General features: G+C 41.5%; 1 protein-coding gene across 2 annotated transcripts; it reads left to right on the top strand.

The window, feature by feature from the left end:
* The first annotated feature begins 1,136 nt into the window (after positions 1–1,136).
* ppp2r5ea (protein phosphatase 2, regulatory subunit B', epsilon isoform a) lies at positions 1,137–15,242 on the top strand. 2 transcript variants are annotated; one of them, XM_072682731.1, is made up of 14 exons: positions 1,137–1,730; positions 8,194–8,354; positions 9,234–9,430; positions 9,561–9,662; positions 9,770–9,862; positions 10,132–10,262; positions 10,437–10,496; positions 10,598–10,706; positions 11,137–11,190; positions 11,272–11,322; positions 11,510–11,629; positions 11,800–11,927; positions 13,223–13,324; positions 13,429–15,242. In XM_072682731.1, the coding sequence occupies exons 2-14, from the start codon at positions 8,198–8,200 to the stop codon at positions 13,529–13,531; spliced, it is 1,407 nt and encodes a 468-aa protein (XP_072538832.1). In that variant the 5' UTR covers positions 1,137–1,730; positions 8,194–8,197; the 3' UTR covers positions 13,532–15,242. The 2 variants fall into 2 exon arrangements, with proteins under 2 accessions (XP_072538832.1, XP_072538831.1); XM_072682730.1 differs by having other exon boundaries at positions 1,137–1,740.
* The last annotated feature ends 733 nt before the right edge of the window (positions 15,243–15,975 follow it).

Here is a 15,975-nt window from a genome sequence, read left to right as displayed (position 1 = left end):
CAGGTGTTTCATGAAGAGTTTGAGAAGAGTCAAAGGTGGTGTTAAGAAGTACAGGCTTGAAGGGTCCAGCACTGTCCTGCCCCACTGTCTTTCGCAATGATCTTATTTATGGGGTCTTTTCTTACCCTGTGTTGGTCTCGTGCAGGGCTGTGCAGCTCCACGTTGCACCACGGTGTCCTTCCAGGCCTCGACTTGAGGTTCACGAATGGCGTTCAATTACTCTGGCGCCACCTCGCGGTGATGGTGTATAGCTGTGTATAGAGTGTGGAGACCTTTCTCTTTCTCTTCTGTATTAGGCCCACATGTAAGTTTTGAAAGTAATGATATGTACATATCATCAAATAAATAATCTTAAAAGCAGAAACCATAGATTTTTTATATAAGCACCAAAAACCTCCTAGTGTAGCTAATTCACTACGAAGCTTCACCTTCAGGAGCAGATACAAAGTTTGCATCCGCACTCACTGCTGTTGTAAACAAAAGCAGGTTGCACGGATCGTCGTCTTTTACGACAGGCTGTTTGTAAATGCAGCCCGTAGCACCGCTTGTCTTAGCATGCAGCTAATAAAGTAACGGTCGCTAACTCAAAGCCGAGCTGGGAGATTTAGACAGGAGACATGAGTGACGGAAACATCATCACCGTTCAGTGTCAAGCGGGTTATGTAACGTGGTGTTCCTAGTGTGGATTTAGTCAGTAATTGGGGGGAGATATAATCCCTCAAATCCTCTTCTAAGAATAAGAAAGCAATGGTGGACTCTTTTCACAGTTGCTTAAATGCTGAAACTGCCCGCGGTTGCCATGTTAATCTTTGTAAACACAAGCAGACCCTCAGCTCTCCTCCAGCGAAAGAGCAGAGCAGCGCTGCTGCTGCTGCTGCTGCTGCTGCTGTGACATTCCTCCACATCCGGGCCTTTCTGTTCCGCTCCGGCTCAGACTCAGACTCACTCACCCACCCTGCAACCTACCGCCACAGCGGCTCGGCGTCACCGACGTTTGACTTTATGGGCGTGTCAACGGTCATAAAAATGATTGACAGCGACGCCACCCAACCGCAGTCCTCTAAGCGCTCGGCTTAACCAATCCGCAGTTACTCGTCCCATAAACAACTGTCATCAAGTTACAGTATGCGTTCTGTTTTGAGAGAGGAAAAAAAAAACTTGGCACTGTAGCTTGCTAGCGTTTGCTTATCAGAACAGAGCGATATTACTGGTAACATCTGTAACTGTACATTAGTACATTAGAATAGAGGTGCTGCATTCGAGCGACAAAAACACCGGGGGATGTAGCCGGCCACTTTGTCCCGTTTGTGTGGTTAGCTTGCTGTGGCGGACGCAGCTGAATGTCGCTTCCCGCAGCCTGGCTGGGACGGTAGCGAGAGGGATTAGCTAGCCTGCCTGCCTGCCCGCCTGCCCGCTGTAGCAATGCTGGAAACACCATCAGCCTGTTTTAGAGCTCACTAGACAGCCAGCGAGAACACCCGGGCCTTTCGTGCTTTGTATAAATCCACATACGAGCAGGACGGTCGGCGCTGTTTGGACAACATCTCCGGATACCTGCTAGCTAGCTGGGCAACCGCTCGAATTAGCGAGCTAGCTAGCGTGTTAGGCGAGTCGCCACCTAAGGTTAGTCAGCTAACGTTCACGGGGACGTTAGTTAGTTAGCTAGCTACACCCTCGCCCTGCACATTTTCTGGTGTCGAGCCAACTGGATTGGATAGTAGACGGTTGAGGTAAGTAGCTGTGAGTATTTGAGGACTCTTTTGCACGGTGTGTTTAATGAACATCCGCACTTGGACAGGAACGAGGGCTAGCCACCAGTGAGGGAGACTCGCAGGCTAACCTGAAAACTCCCACTCAGTTGTCATCGCAAGGACTAACGTTAGGGTAGCGAGCTAGCTAACAGGCTAACGAGAGATGCACACGGTGTACAGGAGCCTTAGAAAGACGCTAGCTAATAAAATTAGACCACATGCAAACCGAGTCAGCTAGCTAGCTAAACTGACTCCTACTAAGCGGCATAGATCCACACCTAACGTGACAATGCAAAGTCCAAAGCCCGATGCTTTATTTTTAATAACCGGGTGTATAAACATGACCGGTTACGTATAGCTAGTGCATTTTTTTTGTAGATCTGGCTTGCTTACAGTGTCAGCCAGTGACCCTTAAACAGCCGTGATATTGTTAAGTTTATTATTATTATTATTATTATTATTATATCTAACACACCTGAATGAAAGGGTGAAATCCGTCTAATGAATCGGTTGTGTTAGAGTAGGCAACACACACACACACTCGCTCGCGCACCCCACGTGCAGTTCATGGAGTATGAGCCACTGCCCTAAAGCACGCTATTACCTAGAAAGCGAGTGGAAATAGCACAAGTGTCCCCAAGTGCGCTTTTCACACATTTCTACAAAGCCTTGCTGAAAGATAAACAAAACTGCTTCCAGCTTTGGCCTGGTACGGTGTTTAGGGGAATCACAGACATCATGCAGAAGCAAGATTAACCCGAAACATATGCATCACTTGACATGTTCATTTGTTAGGGGGTTAATTTTTTATTTTATTATTATTTTTAAGTAATGTATGAACTTGTCCCATGTATACCAGTGCCATATGCATGTGCACTTTGCCACATTTGAGATCAAATGTTATATTTCACTATACATATGTACATCGTCACTGTTTTCCTTATTGTAATACTTTAACCCAAAGTTCGTACTTAACATGCACTGAAAATAATAGTTCAAATGACAAGGGCAAGCCAAAACCAAGGTGATACTTGATGAAAGATCATGCAACAAGTAAACAACAAACAAACAAACATCATTGTGACTTTCATTGTGACAACCCTCCCCCCCCACATTGTTTTATGGCCTCATGTTATAAAGACAATAAACAAGCGTGTAGAAGCTTGGTGAATCTGTCATGTTAAATGTTGATGCATGTGTTTATTTCGAAACAATGCCGCTCATTTTTCTTCACCTGCTGATTATGCTGTGAAGGGAGCCCCCGTGCTGTTGTTGTAGTGGGGTTAATTTGCATCATGGGTTTTTGCTTATGCTCTGATGAGCATACTGACTTGAGGCAAATGCCATGATACTAACGTTTTTAGCCTAGACCACAGTAGGCATTAGAAGAGAAGTCCTCAACCATTTAGCTCACAGGTTACTACATGCAACAGCATACGTCACTGTCACACAGAAACCTTGTGTGATGAATGGATCAATAGAAATGATTCAAAATGACATGGAATAAAATCCATTGAAAGTTAAGATGTTTTTTTCTTTCTGCTGGGAAGGTTTTTGCATGACTGCAACAGTATGTTAAGTGCAGGTATGGATGCAGCAATGGTAAACCTTGTCTATAGTAGTATTGGCAACCGTGATAATCCTATATTAGTCTGTTGGTGTCGGTAGTACCTCGTGCATCATTGTAAAATGAGCTTTCTAACATGGTTGTTCTGGATGAACAAGAGTAAAGTAAAGGTAAGGTGCACGTATTTGTCACTGTACACTGTACAGCGAAATGTGTCCTCTGCATTTAACCCATCTGGTAGTGAACACACACTCACACACACATGTGTTAGGGGCAGTGAGTACACAGAGTGGGGAGCAGAGAGGGTATAGGGCCTTGCTCAAGGGCCCAGCAGTGGCAGCTTGCCGAGCCCGGGAATCGAACCCACAACCCTGTTATCGATATCCCGGTGCTCTAACCGCTGAGTAATGTAAAGTTTGTAGACATGTATCTAACGGGGAAAAAGTGTAATCAGTAATGTGTAATTAGAAGAACCACGCAGAACAGAATTGTATTGGAAGTGAGGGGGGTTTGAGACATTGGTGCTTCTCTGTTTCCAGGCTTCCCATTGTACAAAAGTAGTCCAACATAGTGTGTAATTGCTGCTGTTTATAAGCCTTGCCGTACAGGCTCTTGGGAATGCACACCTTCAACACGTCTCCACACCTGTTTTTGTTTTGCATCTGAAGTCATGCATTTCATGGACTCACTGTTAGATAGTTCAGGCGTGTTCACCGTAAGGCCCCCGAACCATAGGTTTACAACTTTTAGTTGTATCAGACCCAGCTTGTAGTCATTGATTTAGGTAAAGCAGAGACATGACCAAACAAAGACCCAACAGGTCAAGGTTCAGGTGGAAGGCAAAATTAAACTTCTGAAATAAGAGCTGTTATGGTATGCTATGGTTGAATTCACTGGCGCCTTCTGCCCTGCTTTCTGTTATCACTCTTTCAGACGTTTTAACAAAAAAAAAAAAAAAGACTGTAGGCACATATTGCATTCTAGCTTAGTGGGCAGAAAACCTATGAAAACTTTTAAAAGTTTACAAAGTTCTAGAGTATGGTTGTGTATATGTTTAGCTTGAATGCACTAGTAATTACAGTTTTGTAATTTTGGGTGATTTTTAAATATGTGTAGTAGACTTATTGGGGCCATGACCGATCAGCAGCTCTGTAGTTATTTCTAGAATACTCATCTCATGACTGAACATGTAGCTGGCTATTGAGTAGTAAAACAAGAACCTAGTTCTTTCGCTTGCATTCCAGGAGTCTCTTTGCTCTCATCTGAAGTTTTTGTTGTAAATGAATTGGTGGTTTTCTGTGGTAGGAAACACTCTCTGCTCACATACCATATGCTTGCAACGTGTTTCTAAACACAGCCATACTATACATTAACTTCTATTTTGGCTCTGTCATACAGAAGGAGCTGTTTGGCCTAAGCCTGCTGTTAGCCTGTTATCACTTTCTTCTTCAGCCTTTGATCCAGGCTGATATATTACTCTGGGGCACTTTTCCAGACGCAGATTAAGGCCGGCCCTTGACTAAATGATGATTTACATCGGAGCAAATGAATGTTGTATTTCTTAAATACAGGTTAGTCAGTGACTTTCACTATACTGATGGAAAGAAAAGGGAGGGGTTCTCAAGCAGAATTTGGATTTTAATTTATTTGAGCTGTGATTTATTAGATATGATGGGATCAGCTATGCGTCATATGAATTATGCCTAATTTCTATGAAAGTGATTCTTCTGGTTTATCTATGTAAACATTGAAGTTGGGGGTGTATTTCACAAAGCAGGAACTTAGCTCAGTTTTGCCAGATATACTAATCCTAAAGACAAGTCTCTTCGATAGAAGAGCTGAAGGATGTTCCGATTAGATGGTCTTTAAATTTGTCCTTAAATTATCTGGCTAAATGGGAAATCCTGCTTTGGGAATTTGGGGCTGTTGCTGCTTTTGGGTAGCTTGGTATGTCTGTGTCGTTGCTTGTTGCAAGACTAACTCTTGTTGGAGGGGTGTTGAGGGAAATCTGTCTCATTCTAGTCTCATTCCAACTTTTTTTTTTTTTAATGATTCATGCATAAAATCTGGGACCTATTTTGGGGTGTCCCATGTGTTTGCGAATGGAAAGTCAGCTTGTCAGTCCTACACTAGTGCTCCCTTTTCTAAGTTTGTCTTTTAGTCCTTCCTGATCTATTCCAAAATTAAGTGATTGTTTTTTTTATGTAATGTATATTAATGTAATTAAATTTACTATACGTTTATTGTGACTGTTTGATCCAGTGGTTCTGTGTGCTATAAATCCATTTTTGGCTATGCAGCTCAATGTGCCAGTATTCTGTAGGCCTGAGAATAGTTATAGAGATGCGTGACGCTTGGGTTAAACCTCCCTCCCAACATGGAGTTTTGCTCATCTCTGACACAAGCCCACTAGGTTTAAAACTGCACTTATGGCGGCTTTAGTTTAGAAGTACTTTTTACTGGTATGTTGTCTTGTTTACTATTGGAATTTACTAGCAATAAGTTATATTGAGCCTGTCTTTTCCTCTGCAGAAGGAAGAAGAAATATACATAGACCTGGAGGTGACATTGGTGGCTGTTTTATCCCTGATTATAAATGCTAAAAGACCATAACAAGATCATATCGGGCTCTTTTTCATTTCATTTGGATTCAGTACATCATCTAGTGTACCTCCTCTCCTCACAGAGGAATTTTAGCACTTGATCCTCACTTTCCAGCTCAAAGAGAGTAAAGGGATCCCCAGCAGCATTACCTAAAATGGACATATACTTTGTACTGGAAAGCTAACAGAGAGTGGACTGTTCATTAGAATGAAACATTTTAGCAACACAGATTTCTGTGTGTTTATTGACACTAACCTTATTCTCGCTTGGAGGTTTCTGCGACAAATGTTTTAACTGTATAAATATTTTAATAACATACAGGTGCTAGAAAGGGTATAAATTGCATGTTATTTCCTTTCCATTCAGCATTTGAACCTAGGCATGCAATGTCATTAAAGTACCCTAATAAAGAAAACATCCAGAACCATGCAAGACAGATTTGCTATGTCCGAGCAGACGTGATTGGCACTGACAGGGACCCAGCAACCCAGTTATGTGGAATGATGGGCTGCTGCTTCTTCATCTGTGAAATTTTTACTGAGTGCTGTTTCTTCTTTTCTTGTTTTTCATGTCTAAGAAAAAAGTCACGTGTATCTTGAGGTTACTGGTCTTTTTTTTTTTTTTTTTGCGTTTCCTGCTCCGTTGTATCAGACCTGTTTAATTGCTGTCAGAACAAAACCATGTGTGTCAGCTTTTGTTTAAAAAAAAAAAAAAAAAAAAGAAAGGGGGAAAAAAAACCCCCAAAAAACTCAACTCAAATACCCTGCTGTGCTCAGGATAAATTCAATGATAAATGGGCCAATAGTGGTCAAAACAGTGGTCAAAAGTTACTTGAAATACTTAGCTTACAGTGACATTTAGAAAATACTGAAAATGAACATTTTTGAGAAACAAAGTTTATCGATGTATAGCTTCAGGGAGACCGTTAGAGAGCTAAATAATCATTTACATGTGTAATTACTACAGATTACTACAGCTTTAGTGTATCAGATTGTGTGTTATTGCATTGTATAGTTCTATCATGGCTATCATGTGTTAAATTGAGGCACTTGTGCATAGCTTTAACAGCTCTCTCTCATCTTGAAAAGAGTTCTGAATTTTGTGAGACGTTACAACCCTAGTAATTACAGATGTAATTGATCCTGACTCATAGTTTTCTGATTTAAGACCTACGTCATGCTAAACTGTGGCCTGTGTGCTCAGTATGTTAAGTGATTACAGACCAGATTGCCAACACCCAGAGAAGGAATTTAAGAAAATGAAATCACACATGATCACTAACTTTCATAGAGTTTTTCAGGTTCCGTAAAGTAACCCTGGTCCTCAACATGGAGGCAAAATGAATGGTTTTGAAAGTTCGAGTGACGGTCAGTGCTCCTATTATAAGCATGTTCTTGGCACACTGTTTTACTTGCCGGTGATGTACTGTGGTGTGTGAAAGGTAGCGAGGAGTACTCTCCTCTTTCTCCACTGCTTGTGTCAGTGAGGAATGAGCTAAAGCCTGATAACTTCCTGTCAGGCCAGACCTCTCTAATCCCCACCGGGCCGGCGGCCTGTGGGGATGTGCGTTGAGCTCTTGCATAAGACCTAACAGTCCAGGGGAAGACCAGCACGCCGCTACCTCGTCTGCCCTCCAGTAACTCCACTGTACTCGCGGCCTAGCCCTTAACCTGGGAGGAGTATGGTATTTCGGTGCAGAGCTCCAGCAAGTCACTGTCTTTTATGTGGTTAATGTGGTGATATGAAGCCGTAAAAACAAAATTTTTTACCATGGAAAACTCCAGGACTGGTCTATGTGGAGTGGAGGCATATAAGCAGGCTCACTTACTGTTCATGACGCGTTGACAAAATACATGAGACCAAAAATAAACATAACACTATTTCACAACTCTAACCACTTGTGGAAAAAAGGGCTCTGGTTTCAGACATGCTATAGACAAAGCAGATAAACTTTTTCGGGTCTTTCACCAGCACTAGTTACAAAGTCGTATTGCCAAGTAAAGAATGAATTATTATATTCTGCAATAATCTGTGCTATGAAGCAGCAGAAACTACAGCTAAGGCCTTTTTTTATTTTATTTCTAACCTCTCTAATACCGTTTGAGAAGCAGGGCATTAGTGGCCAGCTAGAAAAGTAGACTTTCTGATCCAGTGTGGGAACTTTGACGTTCATCATTGTCTTTGATCACTCAGTGCATGCATGTTTATAATAGAGCCCACTCTTATGCCTCCTCTGTCTGTCTTTTTCCTCCCATCCCCTCCCTTTTTCAGGACTATGTCTTCAGCAGCGACCGCGCCCCCGTCCGTAGATAAGGTGGACGGCTTCTCCAGGAAGTCGGTCCGGAAAGCCAAGCAGAAGCGAGCGCAGAGCTCGTCTCAATTCAGATCTCAGGACAAACCCATTGAGCTGGTGCAGCTGCCACTGCTGAAAGGTAGGCAAATGCCTCATGTTCACTTACCTGCCATTCAGTGCCATCATGACTATAAGGCAGAGAAATTTTATCAGTGCTGAGTCTTTTTTCAGGCTCTCTTGAGGCAGTTCCCTTTCAGTCTTCAGTACAACTGAGTAAATGAGTAAAAAGAAAATAACAAACCTATGCATTGCTGAGGGTTTTTAGTTTTTGTTTTTGAAGTTTTAGTCTCTTATAAGTGGGTGGATGTTGCTAGGATGGATCGTTTCACCCATCAGACCTCAAATAGATCATCTGGATGAATATGTGAATAGAGCCTTCAAAGTGGTTGAAAATGTGGTTCTTCTGCGCCTGTAGCGCCACCTTGGTTGATGATGAAATAATGAGGACTTTGCCCATTATTTTGAGGAACTTTTGAATGTTGACACAATTATATATAGCAGTGGAGATGTAAGGAGCAGGAAACTACTCACTAAGCCCCGCCTCTACGTGCTATTAGCCCACAACCTCTAACATGCCTTTTTAAATGTGCTGAGAGGGAATGAGACCAGCAGATATTGAGGGTAGATATACTCTTTAACCAAAATCCTCCTTCTCCTGCAAACACATACACTCATGGTTCCCCATTTTAATTAACACCATGTACTTCTAGCCAGTTTTTCATGGTCTGAGAATTAAGTATTTTTGCTGGTAAGTATGTAAGAATAATCATCAGCAATAATCTTCACTGAGTGTTTGGGGGTTATTATAGGCCCTTGGTCCTGTAGACCTTAAAGAGAAAGGGAAGTTAGAAATACAAGAGCCTTTGTCTGATCAATGGTTTGTTTCTTTTTGTCTGTTTGGTTTTCTTCTTGTTTTCACTTTGTTTCCTCCTCACACTCTCTCTTCCTCTGTCTATAGATGTGTCTGCCCAAGAGCAGCCAGAGTTGTTCCTGAAGAAGCTGCAGCAGTGCTGCACGCTCTTTGACTTCATGGACACGCTGTCTGACCTCAAAATGAAGGAGTACAAGCGCTCCACTCTCAACGAGCTGGTGGACTACGTCACGGTCAGCCGGGGTTACCTGACTGAGCAGACCTATCCTGAAGTCGTCAAAATGGTCAGTGGTGCCATCATGTGCATGCGAGACTTAAGTGTGTTAAAATCTTTTAACAGTTTTTGTGAATGCTGTGAGCTATCAGACTTTTGCCTCAGTGTTTTACTTAGGATGCTCTCCCCGTGTCTGCTAGGTGTCCTGTAACATATTCCGGACTCTTCCGCCCAGTGACAGTAATGAGTTTGACCCAGAGGAGGATGAACCCACTCTGGAGGCCTCATGGCCACATTTGCAGGTACAGCACAAGAGGCAACACCTCATTGAATAGAACAAATAAATGATTCCTCTTCTCACCCAAGATCTTTGGCAAAGTTTTGACTTAGTTTTGTTTCCTGCTTTTAGCTTGTCTATGAGTTCTTCATTCGCTTTCTGGAAAGTCAGGAATTTCAGCCCAGCATTGCCAAAAAATACATTGACCAGAAATTTGTACTACAGGTATGTTTATGTCATGGGAATCTGCATTTGTGAGATGTGATGCTTGATATGGACAAAAGCCATGCTATTAAATTGTATTAAAGTTTGTATTGCAGGCAAATTATGGTAACAGTTAAAGAGAGTCAAGGGTGTAAATATGAGATGCGTGCCTGATATAGACAAGTGTGTTTGTCTGCGTTGTGAACTTCAGTAAATGGAGCACTTGCACACACATACTTTCTTTGCTAAATAAAGTGCTCTGACCTATTGCTTCTGTCTCATGCTCTCAGCTCCTGGAGCTGTTTGACAGTGAGGACCCTCGGGAGAGGGACTGCCTGAAGACTGTCCTGCACAGAATTTACGGCAAGTTCCTTGGCCTAAGAGCCTTTATCCGCAAACAGATCAACAACATTTTTCTAGGGTAAGCCAACCTACTTATTTTATTTATTTATTTATTTATTTTAGTGAAGAGCTTATTGGGCTCAAAACAGGATCAGATCATTTGGGTTATTACCTTGCTAGCATTAATGTATACCTTCCTTTCAAATTGGTCCTCTTTCTTCTTCTCTCCTCCCCTGACCTCTGCTGGGAGAAGGTTTGTGTATGAAACGGAGCACTTCAATGGAGTGGCTGAGCTGCTAGAGATCCTGGGAAGGTATGTGGCTGACAAGTGGTTTTATTCTATGTTTATTCGAGTGCCTTCCTCTTCTTTTATTATTATACATTAATTTTCATGGCTTTTCATTGTCTCTCCAGCATCATCAATGGGTTTGCACTTCCTCTGAAAGCTGAACACAAGCAGTTCCTGGTGAAAGTGTTACTGCCTCTGCACTCAGCCAGGAGTCTGTCCCTCTTCCATGCACAGGTATTCCAGGTCCTGCGTTTCTGTGCGTGTTTGTACTTGCTATTGAGGATGCTTAGACAGGGCTCTTGAAGCTTTATTTCAAAATGCACTCACTCTTTGCGAGTGACAGTGGGAGAGTTATTGTACCGATGGAATGAGAGCGGCAGGAAAGAACGCATTAGCCTCACGAAAGAAAACATACAAAGCTATTGCAGAATACATCTGGGAGAGAGTTTGCTCAAGGTCTGAGGAGATTCCATCAAAGAGGGTTAAACTGGAGGGTGAGGGGGATGAAAACTCAAATAAGGGCATGTTTTTCTACAGAGCTCTGTCAGGGAAAAGTAGAATGAGGAGTAAATGACAACACTTCATGCTCTTATGCACCAGTTGCTTCTTTAGTTCTGCTGTCAAGGCAGCCCATGAACTCATCAACATCTCTTGACTCTTGCAGCTGGCGTACTGTATTGTACAGTTTCTAGAGAAAGACCCCACACTAACAGAACCTGTAAGTGAATTCTTTACCACTCTTGATATTCTCTTGCTGGTTTAGACTTTTTTCATATTTATGTGATGTGGAACCTTTCAGGTGATAAGAGGATTGTTGAAGTTTTGGCCGAAAACCTGCAGTCAGAAAGAGGTATGTGGTGTTGTTTGCCTTTTGTTCAGTATGCTGAGTAGTGCACCTCTGATTTTGTGAACTGCTCAAATGACTTCTGATATTTAGAAATATATAGCACACGATCAAGTTCTCTATGGTCCAGCTTTTCTTTGAGAACTCCTACTGGTTGGTCTAACTTTTTTTTGATACTCCGTCAACACTCTAGGTCATGTTCCTCGGGGAGCTGGAGGAGATTCTTGATGTGATTGAGCCCACACAGTTTGTCAAGATTCAGGAGCCACTGTTCAAGCAGATCTCCAGATGTGTGTCCAGCCCACATTTTCAGGTGTGCAGGTCTACACACACACACACACATACACATGCGCACACACACACTACACAGTGTACACAAGCCCACTCGCTGTGCACACGGTTATTGCACTCTCATCGTTTGAAATGACATTAATAATGTTGATGTAAAGAAAGTCTTTGTCCTCTTTTGTCTCTACGCGGCAGGTGGCTGAGCGAGCCCTGTACTACTGGAACAATGAGTACATTATGAGCCTGATCGAGGAGAACTCCAGCGTCATCCTGCCCATCATGTTCGCCAGTCTTTACAGGATCTCCAAAGAGCACTGGAACCCGTAAGTGCACTCAGAACTTATGTTCAGTGTAGATAGCTGGAATCTGCCCATTGACAAAGCAGTGTTTCAGATTACGACAATAGCGATAAATGTTATCATTTTGTCTGGCCCTGATTAAAAATGGCAGTTCTAAGATTTGAACTTGAGCAACATTATTAATATCAAGATCTTAATGCCTTTTATTATGCATTTTATGCACACAAATAAGTTAAGTGAAGATGGAACAGAGTGGATAATTCAACCCCATCACGCAACAGACAAAAAATTTAACATGACTTTTCGCTTACCCCAGATTCAGCCGATCAGCCAAGACGTTTGGTATCTGACATATGCTTCTTTAATTTGCAATGGGAAATGCTAGGCTAATGTCAACAAACACTGTTTCTTCTAGGTACATACATGCTAAATATTAGTTTATTGGCATTAAACACAATTGACACGCAATGTAAACAAATAAAACAACAACAGTATTAAAGCTGAAAAAAGAACTATATTATCTAGGTATTCTTTTCTATTTTCAGATGTACTATATTATGTATTGTACTGCTTTGTTGTACTATTCCACTTTCAAAAGATGCCACATACTGTGCTGAGGTGAAAATGGTTCTGGTTACTAACGAGGGCTGCCCTGACATCCAGCTATGCAGAGAAACTTGTTTGTTTTTTAAACAAGAGTCAGTCGTACCATGCCTTTAAACCTCATAGATTTGTCTGCGTTTAAGATCTGGATGTTTTTTCGGGTGTGTGCTTACAGAGATAAGATTGGTGACCGTCTTAAGTCCAATGTTAGCGGGGTTAGCCTAGCATCTGTTGTTTTAAACAAAAGAAGATATCAAACATGTCTTAGGCTGTTGCCTCTAGATAAGAATGTCTGCTAAAAACACAGATGTACAGATGTGTCTATGTGTGACGGAAAGAGAGAGAGAGAAAGAGACCGGGGAGGGTAAACCTTTAAAACAGCATTCACTGCAGTACAAAAGAAGTGTAACCGTATCCAATTCTTCTTTGTGTTTAACAGGTCTTGATTGTTCATGAATAAATGTTTTTAACTGGGTTGTAGTTCTTATTGCAGTAAACATTTTGAACCTACTTGGCAACAGTGTGTTTACTTCCAAGTTTGATTGTGTTTATTAAAAGCTGCTTAGTCTACCAAGATAAATGCTTTTAAATAATTAGCTTAGGTGCCTAAAACGTCAAATATGCGCTGTATAAAGGTGTGTTTGTTCGTGCATGTTTTTGGCTCCATGCTTTTTTAAATGCACTAAGTTCTTTTGATCCTCTCTGGTCTCCTCTAGAGCGATATCTGCTTTAATCTACAATGTGCTTAAAGCATTCATGGAGATGAACAGCGCACTGTTTGATGAACTCGCTGCCACTTACAAATCGGACCGTCAGAGGTAGGACACCCTGCATATTGTCTTAAAAAGGTAGCGAATGTAAGCATCATTTCTACTGAGAGGTTTATTCCTCACTGCTCTTCCTCTTCCTCGTTCTGTCTTAGGGAAAAGAAGAAGGAGAAGGAGCGGGAGGACTTGTGGCGGAAGCTGGAAGAGTTAGAGCTGAGGCGGGGCATCCAAAACAGCGATGGCATCATTCCCACCTAACATGGATGTGTGACTCCACCCCTCCGTCTGGCTCCAACCAATGGCCCTTTTTTCTGCCACAAGGACACCAACCCCCCCCCCATGCTTCTTGTGCTACATTAATTACTGTACACTCCTGCGTTCGTCTGTCCCTTTTTTTTTTTTTTTTTTTTTTTTTTCCTTTTCTCAACAGCACTGTAAAAAATTCCCTTCCGCTCTGTTTCCTTTACAATGATACTACACTGAAACAATAGACAATAAAAAGAAAAGGAGGCGTATGTACCTTAGGGGAGAAAAGACTGTGTACACTCCTTGCTTAAAAAAAAAAGAAAGAAAAAAGAAAAAAATGATAATCAGCCATGGTAAAAGGATATATTTTGAAAACCCTTTGCTTGAGAACAGGAGCCTCCATTTCTTCATGTTTCTAAAGAGTGTGGTCCCACAGCATCCTCATACAGCAATGGGGTCTGCATCCGTTATATCATGCACTCTTGTGAGGCCCTCCTTCTCTGTCCTGCATTCTTTTCTTTTTTTTTCTTTTCTTTTCTTTTCTCCCCCCCCCCCCCAATCTCCTCATCAAAGAAAGACTTGATCACACGCAACAGCATTTCTATTCCCATGTCCGAGTGCGGCTACTGTACCCCAGAGTATCCAAACGGTCACACAGGTGAAAACAAAGACGACTGTAATTCAAGACGACCGTTTTCAAGAATGTCAGGAATGTGATCATCCCGGTTCTATTGTTGTACAGGGCAGGTGCCAGTCTGGCACTGGTACCATCGACCAGGAATCGCTTCATGAATACAACAAGCAGCAGTAGGCTACAGCGGTTGCCATGACCATTTATCTCCCTGAAGTATTTTTTTAAATGTGTAAAACAGGTAATGGAAACCTGCTTTTTTGGTGAACAGCTATGTGCTGTGTTTCTCTGGAGAGCTCTTGGAAACTTCAGCCTGGCTTCATTTTCAGTATGGCTTCAGATCATCGAAAACCGTTCTTCTTTTCTTGTGGCGCAGTGTTCAGAACTTCTGTCTGTCTGTGTGTGTGTGTGTGTGTGTGTGTGTGTGTGTGTGTGTGTGTGTGTGTGTGTGTGTGTGTGTGTGTGTGTGTGTTTTTTTTTTTTTTCTTCTTTTTTTTTTTTTTAAAGCCTCTTTTAACCTCTTGCTCTGGACATTTTAGCCATGAGCTACTCTGCTGTCTACTGCTCTTTTTTTTTTTGGTCAGTTTTGCAGGGCAGGACGGTTAGATGCCCTTGAAACGATTGAGTAGAGCTAGATGATTTTTACAGGAGTGTTTGGAATGACAGCCTGCATATGTGGGGTTTAATTTTAAGGTCCATTTGGGAATAAAAATGTGAGTCCAGTAAGTCTTACTCCTCAACAGAAATAAATAGCAGCCACCACGGTGGGTTAGGACTAAAGCACTTCGAGTTAGATCATTTGTTGTGTTCACAGCACTCACTATTATTGTTTGTTTTATTCAGTTTTATTTCAAATCCAAATCATGGGTGTGGATTTTACACGTGAGGAAGATGTAGGGTTTTTTTTTTTTTTTTTTTTATAATTTTTTTGGCTTGATCTCTCACTCTCTCTGGGCCTCTACCCCTTCTCCTCTCACTTCCATGCATATTGTGTGTTTTATGATGGCCTAACTAAGTTTATGTTAAAAAGAAAAAATCAAAAGAAAGGGTTTGATGAATAGAATAAATCTAATTATTTTAAAAAGACAGAGATATAAAATAAACCTGTTTTTGTGATAAATTGTGTCTGTTCTGTTTGTTTTTATTTTAATTTTATTATTTTAAGTTTTGTGGTTATTGGTATTTTTTTTTATTGTATACTAAATACCCTTTGAAGCAATATTTCTGAATGGAGATATGAATATCTAAAGGTTAGAAATTCTAGTTAGGACTATTCATTTATTGCTATTTTTGCATTGTCAAATTTGTCAAACTGTTTAAAAATCTGATCTGATCACAGACAGATGATTGACTGATCTAGATATAATAAGAGCTACATGTGGTGTTTTTCTTTCTTTCTTTCTTTCTTTAAATATATATAGAGGATTTTAGAAAAGGGTAGGGTATGGATGAACATCTGCTGCTGGTTTTTATTAGATATTTTTGCTCCAGCAGAGGGCAGTAAGCTCATATCTGTTAAATGAACGCTCTCATGTGTAATGTACAGTACTAAGAAATGACTAGATGAGCAGAGCTCTCTATGGGTGAAGTTAGAAGATGCTGGAGTCTTCTACAGTGTGGGTTTTTCCGTACTGCCAGTACTGTCCCACGTTCACTACCATGTCCAAATGTGTCGACCGCAGTTGTAAACACATAAGAGGTTATTCTGACTTATCTGAGTTTGAGAACTCTGGAGATTGTTGTATGCTGCACCCTCCGTCCTTGATACGACGTGTATACGCACCTGTGTACGCTTACTCATTCGTGCAGGTATCTAATCAGCCAG

The sequence above is a fragment of the Salminus brasiliensis genome, chromosome 1 (genome assembly GCF_030463535.1).
Source record: "Salminus brasiliensis chromosome 1, fSalBra1.hap2, whole genome shotgun sequence".
Lineage (NCBI taxonomy): Eukaryota > Metazoa > Chordata > Actinopteri > Characiformes > Bryconidae > Salminus > Salminus brasiliensis.
This window is presented reverse-complemented; position numbering and strand designations above follow the sequence as displayed.

Excerpts from the sequence above, each read along its gene's own strand:
- ppp2r5ea (XM_072682731.1), top strand. The coding sequence starts at position 8,198 with ATGTCTTCAGCAGCGACCGCGCCCCCGTCCGTAGATAAGGTGGACGGC. Across the intron at positions 10,497-10,597 it reads CTGCTAGAGATCCTGGGAAG|CATCATCAATGGGTTTGCAC; the intron begins GTATGTGGCTGA and ends TTGTCTCTCCAG. Across the intron at positions 11,323-11,509 it reads AAACCTGCAGTCAGAAAGAG|GTCATGTTCCTCGGGGAGCT; the intron begins GTATGTGGTGTT and ends TCAACACTCTAG.